At 45.7% G+C, this 23,300-nt stretch overlaps 1 protein-coding gene across 2 annotated transcripts in view; it reads right to left on the bottom strand.

Annotated features, from left to right (window-relative positions):
* IFT172 (intraflagellar transport 172) overlaps positions 1-23,300 on the bottom strand; it is a 1,218,930-nt gene that overhangs the window by 53,636 nt on the left and 1,141,994 nt on the right. For both annotated transcript variants that reach the window (XM_069605452.1, XM_069605451.1), the window contains exons 43-44: positions 5,984-6,079; positions 5,430-5,489 (exon numbers count right to left, since the gene is read on the bottom strand). In XM_069605452.1, coding sequence (XP_069461553.1) covers positions 5,430-5,489; positions 5,984-6,079 — 156 coding nt within the window. The remainder of the gene's footprint in view (positions 1-5,429; positions 5,490-5,983; positions 6,080-23,300) is intronic.

Here is a 23,300-nt window from a genome sequence, read left to right as displayed (position 1 = left end):
TTCCCCCTCCTGATAGTCGGCTCTACCTTTTATGGGCCTGCAACCTATTAACAGGTTGCACGTGGGAACCCTTAAGTCCATTTGCCTGACCACAATTACTGGTGCTCTCTGGCATGCCTGACCCTGGAAAAGTCTCCAGGCCCCTTCCTCGTCTAAGTACCAGAGTGGTGTATTGACATGCTAGTGTATACCACTCCTAGTCGTCTCTCCATCGTCCCAGTACCAGAGTAGTATGACCGATGCACAAATCTTGGTGGTTTTTGTGTGCTTTTGGCCTGATGTTTTCCTGAAACAACATTAGGGGGGTGATATGTGTTGATCTTCCCGGAGTAAAAAAATGTCTTCCTATTTAGCCTGTTTCTAGTGTAAATACATTGAGGGCCTTTTCCTGGGTACTCTTGAAAGACAGAAAATGGGAAATGATGACAATAGCCCATAAACGGTGCCGGGACTAAAGGTTCATCGTGAAATGGACATGGGGATACTGTGTCTCACCCAAGGACATCCCCCTTCCACTCCCAAGTCTCCTCTACCCATGTGATCCTCCCTTGCATATCCACCCCCAGGGTCGGGATCCAAAAGCGATGCCCTTCCCTGCCCACCAGAAATCCCAGTGGGATGCATTTACAGCTCTGCTGTTTTGCCGCTAATGTTTTTGCAGCACTTTAGTTGTATGGTCACATTGACTCCAAACATGGATTCGTAGCGTTCCTGTTTTCCTTTTGTGTCTTGTTGAATTCATACTTCCGCAGGCGGATTTAAACGACTTGCAGGAACTTGCGTTGACACTGAGGTAAGTCTAATTTTAGAACGAAAAAGACACATGGTGCACTTCCTTTGCACTGCATTGGGTATGCCATAGCTTAATCCCCTTCATGGGTTACAAAGCAGATAATTATACACTCTGCTCTTTGGTTCACTTGTAGGAACGCTGGAGTTTTTTTTTTATTAAAGAACTCTGGATGGGCTGCAGCCGTGACGATTTACACTATTGCAACATTCATTACCTGACATCTTCTGACTCGGGAGTGCCAGGTAAAATAGGCATTAGGACATATTTGAACACAGGTGAAAACTCTATTGTAGAGTGAAGTACTCAATTATGAGAAATTAGGACAGGTAGGGAATTTTGCCCTCTCTTTTTAAAGTTTGAATACTCACCTTATTACAGATAATGAGGTTAGAAGCATGGATTATGGAGATAGACGGTGTCTTTAGTTTGGTTAGACACAGTGACTTCACATCACCTTTGGTTCAACATTATACCAAATAAGTGTCTTGTACACCACAGGGCATGTTGTCACAAGCTACTTGGAGAGCTCTTTGAGAACAGAAATGTATTCGGATTTTATGGCGACAATGATTTTAGTGTTATTTTTCTTCTTCTCATCAAATTATTTGTTTTTTTTCTCTTTCATAGAGTGAATTGCTCTTGAAGAAGGGGAATGTTATCCCCAAAACGCGTCAAGCACGAACTTCGCTCATTGGCCTCAAGGAATTACAACTGAATAAAATAAAACATGTTTTGAACATTTGAATACTTGAAACAGGCATTATATGTATTATGAATTTTGTATACAGAATATAAATTGAAACATTTGACTGTTTTCAGTACCTGGGTGTGCAGGGGATGCGAGGGTCCATAGATTGGACTCTTATTTCTCCCAGAGGATATTAGCGAAAAGGAAGTGAGGACGCCCTTAGGTCCCTCCTGCCTTTTTAAGCCAGGTGCAGGACAGCTATGAGCCAAAAGACTCCATGAAGAATAACTCAAGAGTATCCCCAATGGCAAGGGAAAAAGTAACACTTGTCATGACCACTGGGAGGGGGCACAAGTTGTGCCAAAAGCAGGCTCCCACCGGAACCCTGAGGGCCTTAAAACCACTGCAAAAGGGCTCCTAGAGCCAGTCCTGGCACCTTTTGCACCAGGCTCATGTGTAGGAAGGAAGGGCTGTTCAAACTAGGTCCCATTTATGTACATCAGCCTTTAAATCCAACATGGAAGCACCCACACAGTCTGGTTCTAAGAACCAAGCCATGTGGTCTAGTGTTTTGGTTGTGGCAGGCCTGGAACTACTTTCCCTGGTACTACTTTACCTGGGCTATATAAACCACACCCTGACTGCAGAACACAATTAGTGTTATTCTGCAACCAGCAGCGTGACGCTCACCGTGTCCAGCTCCTGGTCTTTAGCATCTTCCTGTAATCCTGCAAGAACAAGATTATTCTGTTTTACCTGAGAAAACACCATCCAGCACTCAGCTTCTCAACTGGGCTGCAATCTGTGGAAACCGAGAGAAGAAGAAACATCACTCACCTGTGAGTACTAGCTTAAGGACTTCCGGCCAACCGCTACCACAGCTCCTGTTCGAACATTGCGACCTGCAATAACGAGAAAGGGAAAAACAATATTAGAACGCGCACTTCCAAAACATCGAATTCCATCAGTCTTACCTGAATTCCATCGTGCTACGCCACGCTTCCACCCGGAGCACCACAGCAACATCTGCAAAGGAAAAAGAGACATATTCGGGTGCTCTTTCAATATTAAACAACTGCACAGCGCTGTACTTACTTTAAGGGATTCCGAGGGCCTGTTTTTCATTGCGCTCTCATCCACTCGCAGCACCACAGTGGCCTGTGAGGAGAAGAAGAAGAAAACACAGGTTAGCTTTAAAAGACAATAAAGGTACTGCACTTCACGCTTTCTCTTACCTAGAAAACGTGCCTCTCCATCCAGCACGCCAGCATCAAGACCTTCGCACCTGAAAAGAAGGAGAAAAAGACATTAACGAATTCCCACCATAAACAGAACAAAAGACTTACAATTAACAAACCTATCTGCCTAACAGCAGATTCGGGGTCACAGCAGGCCTGGGCCCAAGGAAGGCGTACTGCACCAGTGAAGCAACTCGGGCAGCTCGCCAACAAACGTCAAGCGCCCCTGCACAAGAAACGCAAGACGGATAGCTCCCCCTACAAATAACTAAGGTGAGAAAAGAACGCAGTGGGAAGGGAATCGGTCAGAGGGAGGTGGGAGATTCACCCATTAGAGACAGTTATCACAAATCCTCCCTTCTGTAATTGCAGATTTATTATTCAGCACTGGGCAACTACGCATCCAGGGTTCCAGATCTCAGGATGGCCAAAAACAAAGAGCTCACCCTGGCTCGTGGCATAGAAAGGAGGGATGGTATCTTCTTGAATTAAAAGGAAGGCAGTCCATGGACCTCTCTCCCCCACTCCTGTCTGGCTCATGTCTTGACGACCTGTCAGTTGTCCAAGGTTAGTTAGTAAGAAGCCAACCAATGAAAATCTCAAATGTTGCGCCGCCCATGAAGTACAATGCCAGCTAATTACATATTGCAGAAATGATGTTGTTTTAACTTTTTCAATTTAAAGGTGGTCGCAGGAGGAGTCACCAGACGAGCGTTACACAATTAGAAATCTAACCTCTATAGAATGTATATGTAATCACCACTATTAACCTATACCCGTTCCCCATAGGTTTTGGTAACTAAGATTACAGTATGAGGTCAGTTATGACAAATGTTGGATATATAAACCATTGTTTTTTATGTAACCAGCGAAAGCTCCAAGAATTCATTGCGTGTATGCTGTCCCGGCTTTATGTAGAAGATACATGGGTTTTGCCTTGCGTCCGGTTGGAACTGGCTCCTCTGTGTAATTTGGGACTTTCCAGGCTAAATTAATAGGTTTACTTCCTAGCAAGAAAAAAATGGGATGAAGGTTTTATGCTGGTATTACAACTTACATTACATTTCTCCATGGATCTCTCTGACAAGATATACCCAACTTGCTCACAGCTGGAGCCATACATTTCTGTTCCATTTCAGTTTCTTGTTGCAAAAAATAAAGCAGATGAGATTGGCAGATGTGATCCTTCTATAGAAGCACGCGGCGGAGACACCTCAAGATAATGTCTAGCGTTTTTGCCAGCACCTGCACATTGGCACAGGGCTCCTGCTATTCTAGGGAAGAGTCCTCCAGAAACTCAAAAGTTACAGCATCTCGAGATTGGTATTGCTTTCACTATACGGTAGCTTTCAATTAGCAATCTGTTTACGGCTAGACATGCATGGACCAATAAACGCACTGCATCATATATACTTCCACAAAACTCTTAATCCAAGCAGAAAAGAAAGAATACCCAAAATATAAATCCCATGCAACATCATGTTGATCCAAGAGATAACCCCGTTGAGAACTCAGTTAGGCCTTGAGGTTACATCAAGGCATACATTCGTTTTCAAACATTGATTAGCAGCGTTTGCTAAATAAAATGTTCTTTATTAGCAAACAAACCTATTTGATCAGTAATGTTGTACTAATATTATTAATGTCACCAGAAGTTATTTGTAACCAAGACATAAAATGAGCAACAATACAGAAGTTTGTTTATCCCTGAAGTAAGACATTGGTTATATTAGTCAGGCCTTGCCAATTCTTTAAAATTCTGCTTGACCTGCAAGTAGAGTAACTTAGTTTACCTACTCAACCTAAGAGAAATGCACTCGACCTATGGCAACGGATGACGCAAAATGTAAATGTGCTTTCTGTAAAATGCCGCATATCATTAAAAACCCACTATTTATGGTACACTGCTGCCACCCAGAGGCCAGCCATGCACATTGACACTTAACATTTACTGCAAAAAAGTAAATGTTTTTTTAAAAAAAAGTTTCAAGCATCCCCTGCAAATAGAAGCAGCCCTTCATAAAATATACTTGACTATTCTAGTGGGTGAAAAGACTTTGCTAGCCCTGGAGGAGTGTCATTTGTAAAAGGTTAGCTACACAAATGGACACACAAAAATAAAAAGCATCTCAAAACGGTCTGGCCAGCTCCCTCCTGCAGGATCTAATATACAAGGTAATCATAATCAGAGTAAAGCGAGCTCTGGAGGCTAACTACATTGTATAGTATTGCAGTAGATCTGTAGATGTATGGACAAAGAAACTATTGATCACTACTTTGCGTAAATATCAAGTTAGCTTTGTGTATTCATTATGTAAAAGGAAAGGAGTAAAAGAGTAAGTAAGCAGAGTGGATGGTGTAGCAGGCGGAAACTGGGCAAATTAGGTGGAATATTGTTTGCGGTCATTTCACATTCAGGGTATCTGGTATAAAGCTACAGGGTGATTAGATAGAATGTCAAGGTGTACCGAATCAGCTCGTAGGTTGAGCACCAGTTGCAAAGAAGAATGGAACCAGCAGGTCACAGAACTAGGTTTGCCATAAAAAGCATTTGGCCGTGAGATCCTGGTGGTATTTCAACTCCATGAATATCCTTCACAACTGATTAAAATACTGGCATTCCTGGTCAGAAGTGACTGGGGCCAAGGGAGCCACAGGAAACTCTGCATCTAAGGATCTAAATGTTAGAGGGACATTCTCGGATACTCACATCAACAAGGTCCAGGAATCGGTTAAGGAAGATGAAGGCCATGTTTTCCCAACCTACCGTCTGGGTGTAAAAAGAAATGAATTGGTAAGTAACATGTCACTGGATAGGTCTCGCATTTGAACACAGTGGTTCAACACATTCATTGACATGCTATATAAGATAAAATTATATATATACAGCCAACCAATGATTCTTGTGTTTGTCCTCAAACCTCCACTTTTGGAGTTCAAGAGTGATGCATGTGAAATGTGTTTTTAAGCGAATACTTTATTAATAACATTTGCTATTTTTGGATAGGGCCATGCAGAACAAAACAATTATGAAAACCAGCAAAAGCTTTGAATCATGCAGAAATCTAATGGGTAAGATGTGCATAGAGTATTGGTAAGAAGGCTACACATGCTGGAAATACTATCCGATTAGGTACAAATATCAGCCACAAATCCAGTGATGATTTGCGCTACAGAATGTCTCTTGCGGTGAAAAGTGTGCTGATACTGCTGTTCGTTGTCTGGACCTATGTCTATTTTTGCACTTACTATCTGCTCACTTACCTTTGCGGCTATGCCGGCCTCATAAAAACATTTGTCTGATGGAATGTACTCTGTGTGCCGCAGCAAAGACACAGATAATTTTGCCGCCAACATTTCCTAAAGTAAAAATAAAGGTGCATTAAATGTTTATAGCAAAGGTTGACAGAGACTAACACATAGTGCACCATAAAAAAATATATATCTTTTAAATATAGAGAAAGCTGTTATCTTGCCCCCTTAACCCACAGATGAAATACTGAGCAACAGACAAGTTTACAAGTCATATCTGTAGCCATGAATTCTGTGAGGTGATGTGGGAGTATCTTTCACGCGGAACGTACAGATTACAAGACATTTGGCAATTTAAGTAATAACCCTAGAGAGCCAGTTTGCAGATTACTTGATTTTTTAAAAAGCATTTGAATCTAACTTTTTTAGGTTGAAGGGAGCGGTGCTATCGTTTAAATAGGCTACCGGCTGCCAGCAAGATATTGATCCAATATTTTAAAATATTATTTACAATTACCTTATTTAGTACATTCCCACTCCCCACCGTCAGAGTCCATCATCCTTACATATACATGTATTCAAAAGAATATAGATAACATTCAGAATACATTTCTGGAATCTGATACCATGTCTGTTTATCTAGTCAATGTAATACTGCCAAACTAACAGACCTACCTCAATAGACGTACTAGACAAATGTACAGCATTATATGCTTCCAGTTCATTAGTCTGCCCGTTCCATTTTCCAGGTTTTATATTAAGAGGGAGCATACCTGAACGACTCCATACAAGAACCAATTATTTACTTCTCGCAAATTACCTTTCTGATGGATGTTCCTCCCACAAATTCCTCATCTATGATACTTATCTCCATTGAAACTGATCTTTGGAACCTCATCGCTATCATGAGGTCTACCGTGGCTACGTGTCGGCTCAGCTCCAGACCTCCAAGTGCCTAATTGCCAGACATGACACCAGGGCCTGTATATATCGAGATGCCACGCCCCATGACCTCAATTCTGCCTTTTCCATAGCACCACAGTTGCAGAGGCAGCGTAGAACCTATGAAGTGCACTAGCTATCTGCCAAGAGAGGCAGGTCGTGAGGACGATAAGGAATGCATGGGATGAACATCCATCTGAAGTACCTCACCAAGAGATAGGTAATTTGTTATTCTGAAGGAGAACTTCCTCCCACAGATTCCTCATCCTTGATAGACTCCCATAGCAGTATGTAGATCTTGATGAGGGAGGTGAACAACAGGATACAACCTAAGCCAGAAAGCTCTGTATGACTGCTCTGCCGAAACAAGCGGCCTGCCCCGAAACGGAATCCTATCCAAGCAGTAACGTTTGACAAACATGTACAGGGAAGCCCACGTAGCTGCTTGGAAAAAGTCCTAGACAGGGCCCTCCTTGACCGTAGGGCAGTTGGGGCAACTAAACCTCTGGTAGAATTATCCCCAAGACCTTCAGGCACATCCCTTTCAGCCGATCATAGCATTCCAAGATGCATAGAATAATCCAGATTCACAGGGTCTTTTTAGCCACAGCCCTGCCAGCAGGGGCACTCGCATAACACACAAAGCGCTGCTAATCTTTCCTAATGTCGCACTTTGAGCAATGTAGTAGCAGAGAGCCTGCACCGAGTCCAACTGATGGAAATGTTCCTCTGCCTTGGAACAATGAGGCAGAGGAAGACACACTGGAAAATTGACCTTCAGATCGAGAGGGAAGGCCGAGAACACCTTTGGAAGAAAGGATGTTCTCACTCACAATGTCACCTTTACTTTAGAAAAGAACAAACAGGGAGGTTTAACAGATAATGCCTGGTGCTCACTCACCTCCCTTGTGGAGGTGATGCCAACTAGGACAGTCACCTTAACGGTATGCAATCTAAGAGGACATGAATGCATGCGCTCAAAGGGCTACCCATGAGGAATGTCCATAGCAAATTCAAATCCCACGCTGTAACCACAAACTGGTGCACAATCCCTGCAAAAAGTAGATAACAGTGGGAATTGTGAAAAAATAACTTTGCTCAGGGGCCCTTTAGAAAACTGGAATAGTAGCCAGATACCTCCAATACAGTCGCAATTTATAGCCTGTCAGTGTCAACGAAAGCAAATGAATCCAGTACAGAGGATATGAGGCAGGTGAAAGGGTGCAGATCCCTCTCTAGGCACCAGGACTAAATGGTGGACCTCTGAGTTTAGAGACGCACCCTCCCACGGATTCCTCATCTTAGTTAGACTCCCATCGCGCTGCCAAATCGTCGAAGGATAGAGAAGCAAACTCACATTGACATTAAATTAACATCTGTTGTAGGACAGCTCTACCAAAACAGGTGTCCGGACAAGACAGAGTATCCAAGCGAAAATGTGTTTCTAAAGTGTGGATAGAAGCCCAAGTTGCCGCTTGACTGATGTGATGCGCTTGTATACCTCTTTGGAGTGCAGACGTGGCGGCTACCCCTCTGGTTGAGTGCGCCCTGAACCCGTCAGGAATGTCCTTTTTTTCTATAGAGTAGTATTCTGAAAAGAAAAGCACAATCAACTAGATATGTTCTGTTTTGTCCCAACTTAGCCTGTCTTTGAGCCGGTAACGCTACAAAGAATCAGTCATCTGATCTGAAGGCATTTTTCTGGTGTTGTAAAAACTCAATGCCCTTTTAGGATCTAGGTTATGTAGGTTTTGCTCCCCTTTGGATGGGTGAGGCAGAGGATAGACATTTGGTAAACAGATTTTTTGAGTAAGGTGAAATTCTGACAATACCTTCAGTAAAAGTGAGTGGCATACTCGGAGTACGACCTTGTCCCTTGAGAAGACCATGAAGGGTAAGCGAGCTTGAAGCTCCCTTACTCCGCGTACAGATGTGATAGCTACAAGGAATGCTGTGTCCATGTAAGGAGCCTGAGTGGGAAAAAAATGCAATAGCTCAAAACATGCTCCCATTAAGAAGGTCAGGACTAGATTAAGGTTCTTAGCCGGCACCACAAAAGATGTCGCCGAAAAAGCCTTTGTAAGTCCCTTTAAGAATTGAATTGAGAAAAATGTACCCCATTTGGATGTGCGCTGGAAGATAGATAGTGCTGCCAAATATCCGCTGACAGCAGCAATCAGTAAACCTTGCCTGGCAAGGTGCAGCAGGAATGATATACACTTTGAAGTAATGGGCAGAAAAGAATCAACACATTCAGCTTTGCATCAGCTGAAAAATCTCTTCCATCGGCAGTAGTACAGTGCCTTCATCGCCGGTCTTCTGGCAGACAGCAATAGCTCCTTCAGGGAGATCCAAATCACTGTACCGTAAGCCATTCGATAGCCAAGCGTGCAGGTTGAGCGTGTTGATGGTCGGATGAAAGCTCAGCCCTCCCTCTTGCCAGAGAAGATCGGCGCTCTGGGGGAAGATAAAAGGGGTGACAGATGGCCATGTCCAGAAGGTCTAGGTAGCATGTCCTCCTGGCACAATCTGGGGCAGTTAGGATCATAGTTGTTCCATACCTCGTCAACACCTCCTACTGACTTGGGTTAAGACGGGAATTGGTGGGAACGCATATAGAAGTGGAAAGTTCCAGTCCACAATGAAGCCACCCCCCCTGTGCACCTTGTTAGGGAGAATTCTCTTATAAGGCTAATTTCCCAAACCTAGTGAGTCCCCCAGCAGCTTTGCGGGATATTTGGGCTTTTCCTCCCACTCTTAGGCATGATTTGAGGTATGTCTTTGACTTATTGTGTGCTTATGGGCTATGGGGTCCTTTTACTCCATAGGGTATCATCTGTTTTAGTTTATGTGTTACACAGCACCCTCAGTGCAGTAACACAGGGGTGTCATAGTGACCCCCAAACATAGACTCCATACCCTGGGACTGACTACGGTCTCCCAGGGCATGCAAAATCACCACTGACTTTACTAGTCCAAAATTGTGAACAGAACCAGTACAAACCATCATATTGTGGAAGTACTGGAAGGGGTTAATTCGATTGCCCCTAGGTTTGTTTCCAAGGGGGCACTGTCCAGTCACCCCTTGTCGAGTTTCTGGCTGGTGGCAGTGGTTAACACGCAAAATATTCCACCGGACTATTTCTCATGGGATTTTCCCATTGATTTTAAACGCACCACTCTTTGGTGCAATGTTAATGAGACCGCCGGTTTATTTAATATAAAATCATCGGTTGGGTCTTTTTCGCCAGAACTCTTTTCTAAAATGGTGTTTTTGTCCATCTCTGTAACCCCAACCAAGGTCGGGCCCTTTGTTCCACTTTTTGGCGGGCTTCTCCACAGAAGTCCTCCAACTGGTGCCACTCTGTCTGGGTTCCAAAGGATGTGTGGGTGGGGGAATTGGCACCCTGGACTGCATTGCCTTAGCAACTCAGGTTGCACTCTGTTCTGATTGGCCCAGTGGTGAGACGCCCGGCTCACCACTTAGCATGTATGAGTGACAGCTAGGCTGTTGAATGGGGGTTTTACTGCATAAAAGCAGGGCTTTTGGGACTGGAACTTGAGAAGTCACCACAGGACCTAAGAAATCCGAAGAGGGGAGAAGCTGAGCCATCTGCAACGACGACACCACCGGTGGAGCCCTGCTGCAACGACCTCACCACTTTCCCGACAACAAGAGAAGACCTTCTGCTGAAAGAGTCTTCTTCCTCTGAGCTGGTGGGATCAACCAGTTCGCCATTTCGCTTCCTGTTCGTCTCTTGGTCGAATCGCCCGTACCAGGCACCCAGGCGGCCGGATAGCCAAGCTTCACCACTCTGACCTCGAATAAAAGGAACGCACCTTTTAACCGACGAACTCCGCGGCTAGTCTCTTCCCTGGGCAGTGCAACGACTCTAAGTTTCCTCCGCGACGAGATCTTCTCTTCCCCTGGTCGAAACCACAAACTGCACCCGCTGCCAGGAACAACTGCCACCGCTGGAGCTTCCTCAACTTTAAAGGAACTGTGTTCCACCTAGCCTCCCTTTCTACGGTTTGCTATAGGTGGCCCTTAAATCTTTGGCTTTCCAACTGGGTTGGCCCCCAGACCTTCGAACTTTACCTTCTGAATCAACCCAACCTCTTTTTAACATTTTTACAAAGACTTGAATGCATTTCTAAACCAAGTGATCTTGGGCACATTTCACCTTGATCCATTTAAAGTGGGCCTGCCCTATAAACTTTGGCACTACAGTAGACTCTGCCTTCACTAACTTGGTTTGGTCTCAGAAAGGTGTTGGGAACTGTTTTATTTTCATGACCTGCCCTTTTCTCTCCCTTTTACTTAATTATTAGAGTGCCATCTAAGTTAGGCGCTCGCATCTGTTTTTACAAATAGTGGTGTTTTGACTTAGACTTGTCTAATAATTCTTAAGGGAGGTGTGTATACTTTTCTGATTGTGTTTGATCTTGCTTTGATTTATAGTGCTAGTGTATTTCCTTAAGTGTGTGTTAAATAAATAATTATATACTTTTGATACCAAGCTCTGGTCAGTGTTTGCTTGCTCTACTGTGGTTTTAGCCCTATTGTGTATCCTCTGTATACTGCCCTACTCTTCTTGAGAGAAGTCTGACTGCTCAGCCACAGCTAGCAGGTAAATCTGGGTGGTACAGACTGCTACCAATTGGGTTTACTGCTTACTCCAGTAGTCTTAATCTTCTTGCAGTGTTCCCCAAGGGAACTGCACAGGATTCTGCCTAACACACCTCTGGGGGGAAATTCCCTTGAGCAGAAAAGCTTGCATGTCTTGTTGAAAATGGATGCAAACAGATCCACCTGATGGGTTCCCCAAAGGGTAAAGATCTCCAAAAGAACTTCCTGGCAGAGCCCCTTCAATCGTGAAAGGCTGATCCCTGCATGCTCATGGCATCATCTTTGGTTTTCTCCATCCCAGCTGTGTGAACTGCAGACAAAGAGCTCTTGTTCTGTAACACCCCAAACTAGAGCTGAATGGCATCCCTTCACAGAGGGAGAGATTTAGCACTATCTCTTTTGTTGATGTAGTGCATAACCACCCAGGGTGTTTGTTATGATCATGACAGTCCTCCCATGTATGGAAGGCAAAAAGGCCATTAGCACTAGTCTGATCACTCTCAGCTCCAACAGGTTTATGTGGAATCTCGACTCCTAGAGAGATCAGAGTCCGCTCACTGCCATCTCGCTCAAATTGGCGCCCCAGACCTTAAGAGTAGTCATCTCTGGCCATGATTGCCAAAAAGGTTATCCTGCCAACAAGTTGTCTTTGCAAATTCACCACAGAAGGTCCTGTGACACTTTGTTTGGGGCCTGAAGTAGGTCCGTCATGTTGCCTGAGAACTGTGACCACTGCGATCTGTGGTCCACTGAAAGGAACTCATTCTCAGCCAAGCCCTCTGGCACCAGAAAATTGCAGGATGCCATTAGATTTATCACCCTTAAGAAGACTAGGGCTGACAATTAACAAATTACTTACCCCTGGTAATGTTCTTTCTGCTGGATGTTCCTCCCACGTATTACTCATCTTGGATATATTTGGTGGTATATTCGGTGGTCGGAGTGTATGCAAAGAAGTAGGGGAACTATGTTGCCTGCTGGCCTGCAACCGCACCCCACAAACTCCATTACTACGCCCCCTCCTACATGAAATCAAAACCCCCAACCAAACACACTTGCTGTTTAAGGGAAAGTTCTCTGCATTGCCCTGAAGTGCAAGTTTCAACTTCTTCCTGCACTTTTATTTTAAAATAAAACTATTCCGGAAAAGTTTTGTTTCAAAATAAAAGTATAGGAAGAGTAAAAAAAGGAGCACTGGTCCCAACCACTCCGACCCATTAGATATATTGTTCTGATTTCCAGCACTCCAAAAAAACGTTTTCCTAGAAGGGAGGCGGCCTGAGTCGGGGATCCTTGAGTCGCCTTGAGTCATCGGCATCAGGTTTGGATGTGATATCGATGTCAGTACAAATATCGTGCTCAGTGCCCCATGACCTTTGTTCCTTTTTTCCATATGCTCTGTCACTACTTGGGAACACGCCTCAAAGAAGTTCTCTGTCACACTCGAAAACATTATTTGCATTTCTTCATAAAACTCGACTATGTTGACTCCTAAACCTTCAGGTTTGAAAAAGGGTCGCAATTTCAATGCTAAAATGTCGTTGACCGACCCGCACAGAATTTGTCTGTGGTGTGTCGGTACATTGAGGACGAATGCAGCACATGTAAAACCATGATGCTGAAAGCCTTGAAAACAGACTCGGCTGTCCTACAGGGAACTCCAACGCAAAATGTTACTTCATCATGCGGCTAGTAGTTTTGACCAGTGCTCCTGAATAAATAAAAATTTAAAAAAATAAAATTAAAAAAATTCTTTCAAATGCACACTTTGCATCACATTTATCATAAAACACCCCCTTGGGTACTACTCAAATGGTCTGTCACAAAAGGAATGAAATGCCATTTGCAACTGTGGGCTACTTTTTCATTGATGCCTGAGACAATTACATGCCTCAGTCCGACCCTGCTTGAAAGAGAGAACCTCCGATTTATCATTGGTCCATTCGACATCAAAGTCACCGAGTTGGACTCTGTCGAAAGGAAAACCCAATGATGCCAAGAGCACCACAGCCGAGAAATCACCAGAGAGGGAGAGGGAGAGAAAACAGTTGAAAAAACACTGTAAACGTTCCCACTCAAGGAGCGACTTCCATCATTCATCCTCTTCTTCGTCCAAAAAGAAGAAGAGAAGGAGGAGGCACTCATCCTCGCACTCCAAAACTGGTACGTTTTCCTCCAAAACCCACTTCGGCGAAAAAATGGGAAGAGCTTTACATCACGATGATGCAGGTCTTCAAGAAAGCTGGCCTGCCCGCTCTCACCTCCTGCAGGAAGAAGCCCATCGAGCCCACTGTGCCCAAGAAAACCGTCAGAGGCTCAGATCACCATCCTCCTCGTGTGCTTAAAAGCCTGGGAGCGGTGAAGGCCACGACATGCATTCAAGAGCAATCGATGCCACAGACGTCAATCAGCCACCGTGTTCATCGACATCCAGCCGGCACCATCGATATCAAAGGATCGGTCGACAATAGAGGACCCTTCAACATCATGGTTTGCACCTAAATCGACAAGGGATTTTATGTCTTCTTTTCAAGGAATTTCGGTGAGGATGATGACCCGGTGACCTTTGGGTTCGAACTGATGGGTCCCTCTCGACAACCTGAGGAGTTTCAGGCTAAGGAAAGCAGAATGGCTGATTTAGTCTCCATGGTACATGATGCAAGTGGCTTAGATAGCTCTCCTGAAACAGATATGCCCCAAGGTGATCCTCAAGTCCACCCTAGTGTCGCATACAGGAAAATGATGGCGAAAGTGGCTGATACCTTGGGCTGAGGTGCACAAGCAAGGGAGATCGAGGAATGTGACATCATGGACATCACGGGCAAAGGCACAAATGTGGAACCTATCCTAACCTTCCACGGTGCCATACAAAATCCTCTTTTGGAGCTTTGGAAGACTCCCTGTTCGGGTGCAGCAGTCCATAAGGATTTTACCAGGAAGTACAGACCGCCTCCCACAGACACAGAGTTCCTAGCCAGACACCCATCGAATGGCAGTCTGGTAGTCCAGGCAGCTACTTTGGCAATAAGGCAAGCGCCTACCTTTCTGTGCCCCCAGACAAAGACAAGCGGTATGAAGCTCCAGCCAAAGGAGTCTATCCCTCTGGCAGCATGGCAAATGCCTCTTGTGCACCGGCTAAATATACACACAACCTATGGTCTGTGATAGCTGAAGCGGCAGAGCACTTCCCTGAAGGGGAAATGAAAAACAGGTTCTTCAATGTTATTGAGGATGGTAAGGAAGCCATGCGCCAAGTCTTACAGACAGGACTCGACACAGCTGACTGCGTTGTAAGGTCAATGGTGGCATGTTCCGTCATGAGAAGGTTTGCTTGGCTAATGAAATCAGGCTTTGCACAAGATGTACAGGCAAGTAACTTGACATGCCTTTTGATGGGTCACACTTATTTGGACCAAAGGCAGACGGCAGGCTTAAGAAAGTGCAGGCTTCCAAGGCTGCACAAAGGTCCCTAGCGGGCGGCGGTAAGGCAGCCTGCCCTAACTTCCTCTCAGTGGAAAGGCAAGCCTTTTTGTTATTATAGCTATGGCCAGAACAATAAATGAAGCAAACCACCGCCCGGCAAGGTCAGAGGAGGTAAAGCACAGACCACATCCGCGTCTGTGCCCTCCAGTGCGGGCCGTGCCACAAATCCTCTGAGAACTTCTCCCATTCTACACAGGTAAGGGTGAGGGGCATCTGTCACACCATTTTCAAGAATGGTGTGTTATTATTTCAGACGCATGGACATTTAAGGTGGTCTCCCAAGGTTACTGCTGAGCTTTTTTTAAAGTGTCTACCAGATTGACCCCTCTGTCCAGTCCATCTCCAGTTCCAGACCCATTGCCCCTGAAAGAGGTTTCCTCTCTACTGGAAAAGGGTGCCATAGTGTGGGTGCCAGCACAAGAAACAAACAGGGAGTGGTACACCCATTATTTTTTGGTTCCAAAAAAGGACAGAGGTCTGCACCCCATTTTGGACCTGAGGTGCTTGAACAAGTTCCTCAAGAAGTACAAGTTCAAGATGGTCCCACTCTCGCAGATCCTCCAGGCCCTAGGAATTCATGATTGGTTGGTGTCACTCGAACTATAGTATGCTTACTTCCATGTGCTGATCCATCCAAAGCACAGGAGGTACCTGAGGTTTGTCATAGGCAACACTCACTACCAGTTTCCAGCTTTGGCTTTCGGGCTTACCTCTGCCCCGAGGGTCTTCAAAAACTGTTGGCGGTAGTGGCAGCAAGTTTCAGGAAGGGGGGGGGGATCTATGTCTTTCCTTACCGGCACGATTGATAAATCAGGGCAAGGTCTCAGGATCAAGCCCTGGATCATCTAAATCACACCTGCCACCTCCTTCACAAGCTGTGCTTCTCCCTCAACTTAAAGTAGTCTCAGCTGAGACCCTCTCAAAAGCTCCAATTCATTGGAGCGGTCCTGGATTCTCCCTTGGGCAAGACTTTTCCTCCCGAGGACAGGGCTCTACACATCCTGCAGATGGTCACCAGATTCTAGTAGAACACCCAATACCTGCTGTCCCTAGACTTCCTATGGATGCTCGGCCTGATGGCATCCTGCATCATCCTGGTGCCAGATGCCCGATTGAGAATGAGATCGCTGGAATGGGCCCTCAGATCTCAATGATCGCTGTTCTGTGGCAGTATGACAGACTTGATTTAAGTCCCAAGCAGAGTCGCTCAGGATCTCCTATGTTGGGCTCACAGGGAGAACATAATGACTGACATCTCTGAAAGGCAGGGGCAGAGACAAACCTATAAACCTATTGGAGCTGGGGGCAATCAGACTGGCGCCGATAGCCTTCTTGACCTCCATACAGCAGAAGACCGTCCTGATCATGACGGACAACACAGTGGCTATGCACTACATCAACAAGAAAGGTGGAGGGTTGTTAGGGAGAATTCTCTGTTTAGGCTGAATTTCCTAACCTATTGAGTCCCCCAGCAGCTTTGCTGGATTTTTGGGGTTTATTTTTTTCTCCTGCCAAGAGTGAGACTCTTTTACCCTCACTCTTGGACATGACTTGAGAGTGTTTCTGTGACTTGCTATGTGCTTATGGGCTAGGGGGTAATTTTCCCCTAGGCCATCATTGGTTTGTGAATGTGTGTTACACAGCACCCTCAGTGCAGTAACACAGGGGTGTCATAGTGACCCCCAAACATAGACTCCACACCCTGGGAATGACTACTGTCTCCCTGGGTCTGTAAAGTCACCATTGACTTTACTAGTCTTAACTTAGGAACTTAACCAGTACAAACCATCATACTGTGGAAGTACTGGTAGGGGCAATTAGATTGCCCCTGGGTCTGTTGTCGAGGGGGTACTGTCCCGTCCCCCCTCGCCGAGTTTCTGGCTGGTGGCAGTGGATACCACGGAAATATTCCACCGGAATATTTCCCAATGGGATTTCCCATTGATTTTAATGCACCACTTTTTGGTGCAATGTTAAAGATACCGCTGGTTTATTTATTTAATATAAATTCACCGGTTGGGATTTTTTGCCAGAACTCGCCGCCAAAATGGCGTCTAGGTTCACTTCAGTAACCCTGAACCCGAGTCGAGCCTTTGTTCCACTTTTGGCGGGCTTCTGCACAGAAGCCCTCCAAAGTGGTGCCATTCTGTCTGGGTACCACAGGGGATGTGGGAGGGGGTTTAGGCACCCTGGACTGAGTTGCCGTGCCAACTCATGTCGCACTCTGGTGTGATTGGCCCAAGTGGTGAGCCGCCCCGCTCACCACTTAGCATGTTTGAGTGACAGCTAGGATGTATGAATGGGGGTTTGCTGCATAAAAGCAGGGTTTTTGGGACTGGTTCTTCAGAAGTCGCCACAGGACCTAAGAAGCCGAAGAGGGAGAAGCCGAGCCGACCTGCCAAGACGACACCACCGGTGGAGCCCTGCGGAACCGTCTCACCACTTTTCCCAACGACAGAGGAGATCTCCAGCCGGGGGAGTCTCCTTCCCTTGACTGGTGGGGACAACCAGTTTCTGTCTTCTTTTCGCCTCCCTGAAGCATCTCGTGGCCGCCTTGCCTTTGCCAAGCACCCCGGCAACCGGGATACCACTTTTTACCTCAACCGCGAAAGAGGGGTAACATCCTTTTAACCGGAAAACTCCACGGCTGGTTTCTTCCCTGGTAGTGCAACGACCTTCAGCTTTCCTCCACGTCGAGATCTTCTCTTCCTCTGGACGACGCCGCGACTTGCACCCACTACCAGGAACAACTGCCACCGCTGGAGGATCCTTTCCATTTTAAAGGTACCGTGTTCCGCCCGGCTTCCCTTGCCACCGATTGTACGGGGTAGATTTAGCCCTCGGCTCTCGAACCTGGGTAAGCCTGGGACACCCTAACTAACCTTTTCTAAAACTTAGTAAAACCTTTTCTACTCACCTGTAAAGACTTGTGACATTGTGTGTTCTTGGACATCTTTTCGCCTGGCTTGCCCTAGAGTGGGCCTGGCAACCGAACTTCCTTGCTCTTCAATAGACTGCCTTTCTAAACTCACTGTGAATCTCTGAAAAGTGTTCTACCTTGCTGTTTTCATTACTTCTGCCTTTTTAACTACCTTGTTGGAGTGCCATCTAACGTTAAGCGCTCACCTCTGTTTGGAAATAAGTGGTGTTAACTTAGACTTGTCCAACAAATAACTAGGGATGTACATATAAGTAATAGTGACTGTGTTTTGACTTACTTACCTTTTCTGTGCTAGTGTAATTTATGAGTGTGTCTTTTAAATAAATAATTATATACTTTTACACCTAGCTCTGGTCAGTGTTTGCTTGTACTACTGTGCCTCTGTACCTATTATGTATGCTCTATATACTGCCTAACTCTTCTTGAGGGAAGTCTGACTGCTCAGCCACAGCTACCAGGTAAATCTGGGTGGTACGGACTGCTACCAAGTGGGTTTACTGCCAAACACCTGTAGACTTAAATCTTTTGCAGTGGTCCCAGAGGGAACTGCACAGGTTTCTGCCTAACACTGGTGTACAGCGGTGGGATTTGTATTGAGTATACACTTTAGTGTACTTTTGAGATACCTTAGTGCAACTAACCACAAAGCTTAAGCACAAAAAGAAAAAGTCATTTTCTAAACATGTCTGCTATGGAAAGTTATAGTCAAGAGTCCCTTGCTACAAAAACTGCTGATTGTTTAAGAGTTCTCTGTAAGCATAAGAATCTCATGACTAAAGGCAAGAAAATAGAGCTAATAGAAAGGTTGTTAGAAAACCAAAGTCTGGATGATGGTTCAGAGGAACCTACCACTCCAGCAAATGTAGAGAACAGCAATGATATTGATATTGAACAAAGTATTGATGATCTTGGGTCAGAACCAGAAGAGGAAGATGAAACTGCTGTAGATGTTCCCTCTAGGCCTCTCTCTGCCTTACCAGCTGTACCTACTGGACCTTTGCCAGGTTCCACATTTAGTCTTCAATACTATGAACTGGAGAAAATGAAACTGGAATTAGAGTACACGAAACTTAATACTCAAACTGACAAAGAACTAAGGCTAAGAGAAATGGAGCTCAAGTATGAGCTAGAAATGAAGAAATTTTCTGTTGAGAATGCTTCTCTCTCTGGCTCCTCTAGAAGTTCCAGTCCTAAAAGACCCTGGATGCTTAAAGAATTGATTGGTATGTATGAGCCTAAGTTGGATGTGTTGGATTGGTTGTCTATGTTTGAGTATAATCATGGGCTCCAGAACATCACAGGTAATGAGTTACTCACCTGGTTGTTCTCTAGGCTCCCCCCTGTTGCAACTGATGCAGTAATGGAGTTGGGGGAGGAGGATAGGAAAGAGTATGAATGTGTGAAACTAGCTTTGATAGCTAGGTTTGGGAAGACCCCCTCCCAGTATCTTAGGAGGTTTAGAAGCCTCAAAAAGCATGATGGTACCCCTTGGGCTACCTGGGTGTGTGAAGGGTTGAACAACTTAGAGGGATGGATTAAGGGTTACAAAGTGAACACTTATGAAGGAATGAGAAATCTTGTAATGATGGAGTCAATGTATGTTGCCTGCTCTCCTGAGCTCAGACAGCACTTGGCTGATTCACAGGAATTAGATCCTAGAAGGCTAGCTAAGGCTGCTGACTTGTGGGTTGCCAACAGGGCTACTCACAAGGATTCTGGGGTAACTCAGAAGAAGGATGAGGGGAGACAGCCTAAGAAAGACTCCAAAGAGAATTCTAATAATTCCAATTCCAAAGAGGGCCCCAAACCACACCTTAAGGGCAAGCCACCTGGGAAACCACAGCAGAGTAGTATACCTTCTGGTGCCAAACCAGAAGCAGGTCAGAACAAGCCTCCATTCCAAAGGACCTTTGGAGCCTGTTATGTTTGTAAGGCTACTGACCATGTGAAAGGAGATCCCAGATGTAAGGGTAAACTTTCAGGGATCCAACTTGTCTCCTTAGCCTTCGCTCCAGAGGAGGAAGTCCCTATGGCAAGTGGAAACTTTCTACTACTGGCTGATGAACCCACTGGAGTCTCAGCCAGTGTTTCTTTAGTCTCTCTGGGGTTGTGGGAACAACAGAATGTAGATGTCTATAATTCTATCCCAGATAATACTAAAGAGTATTATAAGGACAGTGTCCACGTGAATGGCCAGGAGATTCCTGCCATCAAGGACACTGGGGCCAGCATAACCGTGGTGGATGAATCATTTTTCAAGGCAGAGGATGTTGCTAAGGCACCCAAATGCCTCACCAAGTTAGCTGGAGGGCCTGTGCAGATGTGTCCCCAGTTACCAGTTCTCATCCAGTGTAATGATATGGCTGTGAAGATACCTGTCAGTATACAATGTGAAGTACCAGGAAGGGTTCTGTTGGGTAATGACCTGAAAGCTCTTGGAGTTGTGTCACATACCCCCAGACCTCCTAGTAAAAGGTTATAGGAGCTCACCAAACCTGCAAGAGAGAAAACCCTGCGAGGTTTATCTCAGGAGATGACAGAAATAACTCCTCTTCCACTGGAGCAACTTACTGCAGTGACTACCAGATCAGGAGCAATGGGGCAACCCAAGACTCCTAGGAAAAAACCTACAGCAAGCACTCCAGTGCTTCCCCCGAGGTTGTCCAAAGTTACACCTGTAACTCCAGCTGAGGCTGAGAGGGAGGTACAACCCTGTCTGGTTGAACTAGACTCTGAAGAAGAGCTAGTAGGAGGCCCAGAACTTATTGGAGACCTGGACCCAGCTGACCATCCTGAGCTGCAGTCTTTACTGGCAGAAGGTGGACCCAGCAGGTCAGCTTTTCGTAAGGGACAAAGAGAATGTCCAACTCTGGAGGGCCTTCGCCAACAGGCAGCTTCTCAGGCTGATGGGCAAGAGCCTGGGAAGTATAGGTTACACTGGGAAGATGGCCTCTTCTACAGTGAACCAACTGGATCTGAACCTGGAGCCTACCAACGCCTGGTAATGCCCCAAGAGAACAGACAACAGTTCTTGCAACTAGCCCAAGAGATTCCTTTGGCTGGTCACTTGAGTTTCAAGAAGACCAAGGAAATGGAAGTAGATAGATATTGCAGGAGCTGCCATACCTGCCAGACTTCTGGTAAGGTTGGTTCCAAGAATGTGGCACCTTTAGTGCCTCTCCCAGTTGTGGGAGTCCCATTTGAGAGGGTAGGGATTGACATTGTTGGTCCCCTTGATCCTCCAACCTCCTCAGGCAACAGGTTTATCCTTGTTGTAGTAGACCATGCTACTAGGTACCCTGAGGCAATTCCTATGAGGACTGTTACAGCTCCGGCCGTAGCTAAGGCCCTCCTTGGTATTTTTACCAGGGTTGGGTTTCCTAAGGAGGTGATCTCTGACAGGGGGTCAAATTTTATGTCCCACTACATGAAAGCCATGTGGAAAACCTGCAGAGTTACCTACAAGTTCTCAACCGCATACCACCCTCAGACAAACGGGTTGGTAGAAAGGTTTAACAGAACCATGAAGAGCATGATAGGTCCTTTAGAAGAACCCCTTAAAAAGAAGTGGGACCTTCTACTGCCATGCCTTCTTTTTGCTTATAGAGAAGTCCCTCAGGAGGGAGTAGGTTATTCTCCCTTTGAACTTTTCTATGGCCATCCCGTCAGAGGCCCCTTGGCCCTGATTAAGGAGGGGTTGGAGAGTGCTCCTTCCCCCAAGCCAGTCACAGTGACTGACTATGTGATAGGTCTCCGGAGGAGAATGTCACACATGATGGCAGAAGCAAGTGACAACTTGAAAGCTGGACAAGCTCTGATCAAACATTGGCATGATCAGAAGGCTAACATGGTTGAGTTTACTCAAGACCAGCTAGTTCTAGTTATGCTTCCAACAAGGCAGAGGGCCTTGCAAGACAAATGGATGGGACCCTTCAAGGTTGTGGGAAAACTTGGAGAGGTCAACTATCTGGTGGATCTGGGCAAACCCAGGGAAGCTCCCAGAGTCTTCCACACCAGCCGCCTCAAAGCCTATGTCTCTAGACCAGAAGTAGGAGCATTGCTTCTAGCTTCATCAGAAGAGGAGGAGGAGAGTGAAGCTCTACCTGACCTCCTGAGAGGCTTACCTTTGGACGAAAAGGTTGAAGGAGTTAATCTCTCTTCAGATCTGACACCTGAGCAACAGGAGGAGTGCAAAGCTATGTTAAATCAGTTTGCCCCTCTGTTCTCACTGTCACCAGGCTTGACCCCGTGGGGACAGCATGATATACTCACTGGTGACTGTCTGCCAGTCAAAAGCAGAGGATACAGAATGTCAGAACCTGTCAGAACCCACATCAAAAGTGAGGTCAAGAAGATGCTTGATCTCGGGGTAATAGAGCCCTCTACTAGTCCATGGTCTAGCCCAGTGGTGTTAGTACCAAAGGCAGGATCCAAAGAGTTGAGATTCTGTGTGGACTATAGAGCTCTTAATGCAGTCACCAAGTCTGATGCCCACCCTTTGCCAAGGACAGATGAGTTGGTGGATAAACTTGGTGCAGCCAAGTACCTCAGCGCACTGGACCTTACGTCAGGCTATTGGCAAATAGCCCTGACAGACCATGCCAAGGAGAAAACTGCATTTTCTTCCCCAGTTGGCCTATACCAATTCAAGGATATGCCTTTTGGACTAAAAAATGCACCTGCAACATTTCAAAGGATGGTGAACCAAGTTCTAGCTGGGATGGAGGACTTCTGCATGGCATACTTGGATGACATTGCAGTCTTCAGCCACTCCTGGCGGGAACATGTGACCCACTTAGGACATGTTTTGCAGGCTCTTGAGCAGGCCAATCTGACCATAAAGGCAAGCAAATGCCAAATTGGACAGAGTAAAGTGGTCTACCTTGGACATGAGGTAGGAGGTGGAGAGATAAGGCCTTTGCTCAGCAAGATTGAAGCTGTGCAAAATTGGACAACACCTACTACTCAGACCCAGGTGAGAGCCTTCTTAGGCCTCACTGGGTATTACAGGAATTTCATTGAGAACTATGGGACCATAGCTTCTCCTCTGAATGTGATCTCCTCTCCAGAATTCCCTAAGAAGGTCAAATGGAATGAGGAATGCAATCAGGCCTTTGAAAACCTGAAGAAAGCTCTTTGCCAAGCTCCAGTACTCCGAGCTCCTGACTACCACCAAACTTTAATTGTACAAACTGATGCTTCCAATGTAGGTATAGGTGCAGTTCTTAGCCAACTTGATGAGAAGGGTAGGGAACACCCCATTTGCTTCATCAGTAGGAAACTGAAGGATCCTGAAACAAGGTGGGCAACAATAGAAAGAGAATGCTTTGCTA

Source organism: Ambystoma mexicanum, chromosome 4p, assembly GCF_040938575.1.
Source record: "Ambystoma mexicanum isolate Mex_15411 chromosome 4p, UKY_AmexF1_1, whole genome shotgun sequence".
Lineage (NCBI taxonomy): Eukaryota > Metazoa > Chordata > Amphibia > Caudata > Ambystomatidae > Ambystoma > Ambystoma mexicanum.
The sequence above is the reverse complement of the archived record's forward strand: the minus strand, read 5'-3'. Positions and strand labels throughout refer to the sequence as shown.